We start from the raw sequence: 8,468 nt of genomic DNA on the forward strand, positions 1-8,468 counted from the left end.
GCACCACTCCCGGCCTGAAAAAAATGCAAAACGGATCGGATCACTTCCAGACAGTCGCGCGATGTAGACAGATGTACAGATAGACAGATGGACCAGTTAACATGGACCAACAATCTCACCAGTGTTGCAGGATCACCACGGTTGCCTTTTTTGCAATACATGCGTTCCTGTCTTCCGTCTTTGAATTATTGCAAGTGCGAACTGAGCAAAACAAAATCCTTACTGTACGGGAGAAACCGTACTACCATTCAGCCCCATAAGATTCTTTCCATAGGGGAAACTTTGGTCGCTCTGCGGGACGGGATAAAATTATCCGATCGGAATAAAATTTTGCACACATCCTTGTGTCATAGTATCGACAAGATTTCCGACCCGGCCCGACGAATCCGACAAACTTTTCCAAAATGGACCACCCTAACGTGCACACAGCAACAGCAACAATGACCCGACACCGAGTGGTCGTGCCAGGAGTCCTTTTAAACAAACAAACTAATGACACAATGACCAACAGGTGTGCAGCTGCAGGCGGAGCCCTACAGTGCCACCTGTTGGCCACAAACAGAACCATGACAGTACCCCTCCCTCAAGGGACAGATCCCAGACGTTACAAAGTCACCCATAATCTTGCTTTGCCGGGGAACGAGAACAAAAGCGACGGCAAGCCTTGCCTCGCCGGGGAACGGGAAGGAAAGCGACGGCGACCCTTTCCTCGCCAGGGAACAGGAACGGAGGGCGACGGCAACACTTGCCTCGCCGGGAACAGGAATGGGTGGTTGTGGGACCAGGCCTCTGGTCCTGCGGGGTCCAGTCTGGTCGAGTCATTCTGTCACGTTTTGCATGATGGTGGCATGGGACCCCAAAAAGCAGGGAGGCACAGGGTGGAGTGACCGGTGTGCAGCTGCAGGCGGAGCCCTACAGTGCCATCTTTTGGCCACAAAGAGAACCATGACATTTGTGTTCTCATGCTTGCTCCAATAAACACTGACTGTGACCTTTGAAGACCATTCAATTTTTAGAACTTTTGGCCAAATACAATATGACTATCGTTGGCGGCAATGGGAAGCCATTTTAACCCTTTCAGGGACAGCGGTTACTACAGTGGACAATTTATCATGTTATCAGGTTAGAGGGTGCATGAAAGGATTAAATTGATACCGTATCCATCCATCCATCCATTTTCCGAACGGCTCATTCTCAAGAGGGTCACGGGTGTGCTGATAAGGGTAAAATTGGATATCTTCAACCGTGAACTCAAGCGAGCTAGTATGATTTGTTAAACTCTCTGTCTGAAACTGAGTCCTGCTCCGGCTCTGGATGGGTTGTCATCCTCTTCTGCGGGTCGTTGCACGAAAAGATTAGGATTTTCCAGTGTACCACAGATTCTTCAAATGTCATTTTAGCTACATTTCGTGAGTGACGTCACATACAACGGCAGTTGGCTATTTGAAGCTTCACGCTGTTTTAGAGACAAATTTTTCTCGGACACTTTGGTTAGAAGTCCGATTGGATTGAAGTACACGGTGGCGATAAGTTATCGAAGCGATTTTGCCCAAATCAAAAATTTGTCTGAGCATCTCAATTTGCGCCCGTGACCTCAGCCGCTAACGTATCTCATCACATTCCAGTAAAAGACATTCCCCTCCAACCACCAAAAAACAGTTTTGATATTGTTTTATGGAGCCCGATTACGCAGGTACGCTGCAGATTTATTCCAAGATGCCCAAGGAGCCACCAAGCCAAACAGCCCAGTTAAATCAACACAGCGTGCGTAAACAGCCTCACCTATTTGTCGTTCCAGCTTTGAATGACTCCTTTCTCCGGCCGTCTCCTCTCTGAGGTATTCCCTCGTTCTGCACCCACGCTTCCTGCTGACCATTGACTGACTGACTGCGTACAGAAAGCTAAAGCAAACAGCGCGGCCATGCGAAGTTTAAAGTTAGCCGTGGATGTATAAAGGCGTCTGTGAACTTTACTCGCCATTCATCTATCATTTACATTGAATGCAAAGTCAATACATGGTTCCTTCTACTGAGAATCCTCCAGTAATTGGACTGAAAGTGCCAGGAGAGACACTAGTGCAGTGGTCCACAACCTTTTTTTTTTTGTGCCAAGAACTGGTTTTATGCAAGGGCAAATTTTGACACACCAGCATAGAAAGAAATAAAACGAAATGATTTGGTGACAGAGTGCTAATCACATCTGCCTCACGGTTCTGAGTCCTTTAGATCTACCTGGTTGGAAGTCATCAGCTGTGATGTGAAAATCGTCTAGGGTGTGTCTGTTGAAAGAGCGCTTCGGCTGCTCCTTTTAGCAGTTAGGGTGTAACCTGCAATCAGCAGAATTGATGTAAAAGGCCTGCAAAGGTAGAAAGGTTGGCACTTAACGATAACAACCTCCACTTGCAGAGGACACTGTTTGTACACAACTGCTGCACTCCAGCAGCAGTCATCACTGAAGTAAACGTACACTTCGCCACGAGTTGAGACGCCATCTGTCTGATCGTGTGATTGCCCTGCTAGCTGGATTGCAGATTCCGGGATTTTCTTAGGTAACCTTGATTCTGTTATGCTGCACGGATCTCAGAAGTTGTCAACTGCCTTTTTTTCTCGTCCAGTGAGCAAACATTGGATGTGCAAACAAAGGATGATACTACGGGTCTGTGTGGGTTAGTGGCTAGCTTAGCCCGGATGCTTCTGTGCTTGCCCTGCTTTCATGTAATCACCCTCACTTCCGACACCTCCTCTCCAGGTGTAAAGTAATAGGCAAATCCGGCGATGTGATGGGCTGGTGGAGAAGTCCCAGATCCAATAGTTTCCTTGTAACTTCCTGCTCAAGTTTATTGTGTTCAAACCATAAATCCAAAAGACGAGGGAACATACCGTATTGGCCCGAATATAAGACGGTATTTTTTGCATTGAAATAAGACTGAAAAAGTGGGAGTCGTCTTATATTCGGGGTCTCGACATTATACCCATTCACCACGCTAGATGGCGCCAGATATAATTGAAGCAAATGCTGAACTTGACTCCCCAGGCCAAAGTGAACCCCTGTCACGAAGAATAAAAATAAAAATAGCGGTAGCACGAAGAAGAAAAATAAAAAATAGCGGTAAGAAAGAAAAGAGAAGAAAATCATTGACAAGATATCAGAAAATGGAGAAACATAACGACAATCTGGAGAAAAGTGGGTCGAAGATCGGCCAGGTTAACCGGCAGCTGAGGAGAAGTTATGATGTAATTTACATTTCAAAAACCAGAAGCCATTCATTTATGAATGTGATTGCACTTTAGTTTACATATTTAAATGTTCAGATATTAAGATTTGAATGAGGCAAAATAACATGCCTTTTCACTCAAATATATTGTTATAATCATTTGTTTCAGCTGTACTGTAATTATTTTCTGGATAAAAATTAATTTGGTGTTCAAAAAGTCTTTTTTCAAACTTGAGTCTTGAAAAAGAGGGGGTCATCTTATAATCAGGGCAGTCATATATTCGGGCCAATACGGTATGTAATACGTTCAAAAGCATAGAAGTCCGGACATTTTCCCCACTGTTTGCTTAAAGGAGCTGCGGAAGCTCCCAAGTTCACCGCGTGACGTGCTAAGTCACGTGCTTTCAATCAACCACTTCTCTTCCACTCATTGAGTTCAAACTGAAACACTGTTTGCGATTTGAAACGATCGCTTGGTCGCCTCGCATGGTGTGCATTGATGTGAATGGGCATGCCATGCGTGGAAGTTTGACTCATTGGCTGCGATAGCAGCAGTGCAGACATCCGTGCTGTATTTTGTGTGTGTCTGACTCAGTGATGATGATGATGATGAAGATGATGTCACGACAGCAGCTGCACATCACATGTTGCTCCTTGTGCGTGCGTGTGTGAGTGAGGCGGAGTTCTCACACACAGACATAGACAACAGTAATTGGCTGAGGTCTTATGCCAGCTGAGTCGCCGACACCTCAGGTGCTTTGTGTCTCTGGACGTCTTCCAAGCTGCAGGACGCATGCTGCATGAATGCTAATATTTGGACACGACCGCCACAAGTCATGACGACTGCTTCATGAATTCACCTCACCTGCACATGCTCGATCTTTTGCTCAATCCAGCTTTGGCAGGACTGAGAAGAAAGCAGTTTTACCATAAGTCAAGGGTCAGCAATTTTGTTGGAAGTGAGAGCTACTCCGTGCGGACGAATTAATACAAAGTGTTGCCAGTCTGATCCACGCTTCTAAAAGAGTTTGATGATGTTTTATTGTATGTTGATGGAAACTGAATAAAATGTACTCATTTAAGAATGACTGGTTCTTTAATGTGTTTGTTTTTTAGTTTTTTTTTCTGTGTGTAATGAGGACTCAATCAACGACAAAGTAACTCCACCAATGTTTTTTCCCTTGTCAGAGGATTCTAATGCCTCCAGCAGAGCTCTGGGTCATCGTCGACGTCAATATTAGCCTTGAATGACTACTAGACAAGCTCAAGACGAGCTCAAGCCGATCCTACGGTCGTTGAGTCACTTCATTCACAGCAACTTCTCTACAGGCATTACCTGCCTTTCACACTACCCCCCCCCCCAACTCCCCGACACGTACATTCACACTTGCTCAGAATCTACACACAAAACTTTCCACTCTTCATCTTTCTTGTATAAGCATAAACCAAACCATTAATGAAATGACATGATTTTAATTATCTGCGCTTAAGCGGTCAATTCATATCCCATTAATCCTCTTTTGATCTCTGCTAATCAGAGATCAACATCTTTGAAATATGCATTCAAGGTCGTTTCTAACATTGAATATAGCCATAATTGGAGTGTAGCAAATATCAGGAAAAAAAATGAAGGGGAGGATAGAGGGGCGGTATCCACCTGCAACGTGTCATCCACTCCTGACATTGCAAACCAAGGTGGCCCGCTGGTTAGCACGTCGACCTCACAGTGCAGAGATAACAGGTTCAATTCCAACTTCCAGCTTTATTAATAACCCACTGAAGAAACTTGTTAGACATAAATATGTACTTATATGAGAATTGGGATTTCATTTGTAAGGTGGCCCGGTGATTCAGTGGTTAGCGCGTCAACCTCACAGTGCAGAGGTCGTGGGTTCGATTCCGGCTTCGGCCTCCCTGTGTGGAGTTTGCATGTTCCCCCCAGGCTTGCGTGGGTTTTCTCCGGGTACTCCGGTTAACTCCCCCCCGCCCCCCACACACACATTCCAAAAACATGCATGGCACGCTGATTGAACACTCAAAATTGTCCCTAGGCGTGAGTGTGAGCGTGGATGGTTGTTCGTCTCTGTGTGCCCTGCGATTGGCTGGCAACCGGTTCAGGGTGTCCCCCACCTATTCCCCGAAGTCAGCTAGGATAGGCTCCAGCATCCCCCTTGTGAGGATAAAAGCGGATCGGAAAATGGATGGATGGGCTTGCAAACCTTCCATGGCTCTGGTGATCTTTCCATCTGGTGATCGTGCAACAGTGGCCTTTGATACGAGAGCAGGCACCACCTTCTTCTGCTGACATACTATCGAGGACGAGCCTATTTTGGAACTCCATAAGAGAGGTAGCTGACAGTTGTTCATGGACACCCACTGCCAAATGGGAGTTGAAATTCACCAGTCTTTGAATTTGGTCATGAATGGTATTTGATGAAATCAACATTTTTATTTGTGGTCACCCATAAGAAAAGACTGCGGTAATTTGACGACGGGCTTTATACTCATCTGGGACGCCTCTAGGGACCCCAATATCATCAAAACAGGTGGGGGATGGGGTCTTCCCCTGTTTCCCAGGCACCTCCACCAACGTTGAAGCCACTGCAGGGCAGGCACAGGTCAAAGCCACCCCACCAGTCACCGTCTCAGGTGAAGTCTGCCATGCGGTTGATTTCCTGCTCAGAAAGAGGTCTGGTCTGATCACCGTAGGTGTGATCATCGAGACCACAGGTGCCCGTCCACCCACTGTGTGATCAGCAAATGTTGACTACATTTTTAAATCAGAGTTGCAAGTACACTATTCTGAATAGATTTTTTTGCACTGATTCATATTCTGCCCTTGTTTTTTTTTTCCTTAAAACAGGGGCCCCCAACCTTTTATGCCCCACGGACCGGTTTATGTCAGACAATATTTTCAGGGACCGGCATTTAAGGTGTGGTGGAAATAATACAACAAAATAATATGGTATGAGCTGCATGAAAACTGTGGTGTTTTCGAAATATCATAATAAACACAAGGAGCGTCTAATCTGGCCGCAACACTCCGATCGCTATGGCAATGTTTAATGCCGTCAAAATACAATACAACGCAAATTCAAAGTGCATGAAAATGACGACTCACCACAGCACCGATCTTGATTTTCTGCAACCAGACGGTCCCATCTCGGGGTAATAGGAGACAATGACACCTCAAGTGTGTGGTTTATGTCCAGTCTACTTCGTAATTTTGTTTTCGTCGCCATTGCTGCAGAAACTCCCCACCTCACACAGGTAGGATGTCGGAAATAGCAACAGTGCTATTGTGGCGATCTCAGAGTATTCAGCCATAACTTTAATCCAGTTGTCTCGAACGTACTTTTAAGGCCGCCGTCATTTGCGATCTCCAGCAGATTTTTTTTACTCATTTTGCGAGCTCCCTCGTTTTGTTTTGAAGTAATCGGTCACGTGAATTTTTAAGTAATCGGTCAGGTGACGGAGAAGCATGGCTTGATGTGTGTCAAGCGTGACACAGACGGATGTAACGGAGAATCCGGTAGTTTTTTCAAAATAAAACATCTTTCCTATTCCGAAATAAATAAAACGGAATTAAGGCAAGTTCTTTCTGTGCAGCCCGGTACCAAATGCCCGGCGGACCGGTACCGGTCCGCGGACCGGCGGTTGGGGACCCCTGCCTTAGAACATCAAGTTTTCATAATCTTAACGAACAGAATCATATTACTCTTTATTAAACACGAGTAATGGCAGATTTTTGTTGAAAATATATTCTTTTTTCAAACACAATGCATTAACTGCGATTAGAAAGGCCGCATTTAGCTTACTCCTCTGCAGACCTGCGGGGTCATAAATACCGGGATGCTTGCTGCCATTGCCTTTCCATCTCATTGTGGCTGTATTGCCACAGTGTGTGTGTGTGTGTGTGTGTGTGTGTGTGTGTGTGTGTGTGTGTGTGTGTGTGTGTGTGTGTGTGCAGTGTCCCTTGCAGCACGAGCTGGCTGTAAAGCACACCAGCTCTCTTAATTAATTGATGTGCCTCAACAACGGCTGCCTTGGCTTCCTCGTGTGGACCACTGCGGCAGAGCAGACAAAAAGGCAGTAGACTCCTGTTCCAGGGTGGGAGACCATTAATCACCTGGGTGGGTGGGTGGGGGTTGGCTGTGGCGGGGTGGAGAGGGGACGTGGGGTGCCGGCGTGGTCGGTTCTGCTATATTCTGACTCCAGAGCAGTCATCCGGAGGGGATGGGGGGGAGAGGGAGACAAGGGGAGTAGGAGGGCAGTGGACGCAGGGAGGGGACGAGGATGGTCGGGGATGTGCTGGTCCTCCTGCTGCTGTCCTACTGTGTGTCCTGCGTGCTGTCACAGATCCCGGACCCTGAGGTAAGATGACCATTGTCTTCATCATCATCATCCTCCTCCTCCAAAAAAACATGTTGCGGTCGTCTTGTGATTATTTGCTGTCAATGTGTTTACTCAGATTGCTTGCCAGATCCATTGTTGACTGAGGGCTTGTCCTCGGATCGGTATTGATGTGTAATAAAATGTGAGAGAAAGTCACGAGTTTTACATTCACATGCTTCCTTCTACATTCTTGCAGCGATGCCATCTGGGAAGGTGATAGAATTTGTTTTGACCACAGGAGTTAATTTGAAGAGTTCATTTCGAGGTCAAACTCTGCCCACCGTGAAACCTGACAGGTGGTGGTTATGAGCTGCATTTAATCAACTGAAGTAAATTTTGGGATAAACTGTGCAGGTCAAAGTAGTTTTGATGGAACACATTTGCTTCTTTTACTGGACTTTTTTTTTTTTTTATTATTATTAAGAACATTACATAGGTACTATCTGCTCACTAGTTTTTATTGACTGTTGCTTGCACAATTTGTTTGTCAGAGAGACAATCCAGTGACGTTTCACTTCATTCTACCAATCAAATGGAAATCTAAATAATGAAACAGTAACAGCATTATAAACAATACCACCAAGCAAGACACTGAAATAAAGGCTCAAGTCTTGTGATGTGTTGACCATCGCAAAACCCACGCAGGCACGGGTAGAACATGCAAACTCCACACAGGGAGGCCGTAGCCTCTGCTGTGAACCACCGGGCCGCACACATATATATATATATATGTATATATATATATATGTATATGTATATATATGTATATGTATGTATATGTATACACACACACACACACACACACACACACACACACATAATTTATTGCTGATTTTCACACTGGAATGGAAGGACGACT

At 45.6% G+C, this 8,468-nt stretch overlaps 1 protein-coding gene across 1 annotated transcript in view; it reads left to right on the forward strand.

Annotated features, from left to right (window-relative positions):
* The first annotated feature begins 7,186 nt into the window (after positions 1 to 7,186).
* The window catches only part of tmie (transmembrane inner ear), a 27,941-nt gene continuing 26,659 nt past the window's right edge, over positions 7,187 to 8,468 (forward strand). The window contains exon 1 of the mRNA XM_019878822.1: positions 7,187 to 7,588. Within this exon, the coding sequence (XP_019734381.1) occupies positions 7,511 to 7,588 (78 nt within the window). The 5' untranslated portion in view covers positions 7,187 to 7,510. The remainder of the gene's footprint in view (positions 7,589 to 8,468) is intronic.

This window comes from Hippocampus comes, unplaced genomic scaffold (genome assembly GCF_001891065.2).
Source record: "Hippocampus comes isolate QL1 unplaced genomic scaffold, H_comes_QL1_v1.1 scaffold85, whole genome shotgun sequence".
In the NCBI taxonomy this organism is placed as follows: domain Eukaryota; kingdom Metazoa; phylum Chordata; class Actinopteri; order Syngnathiformes; family Syngnathidae; genus Hippocampus; species Hippocampus comes.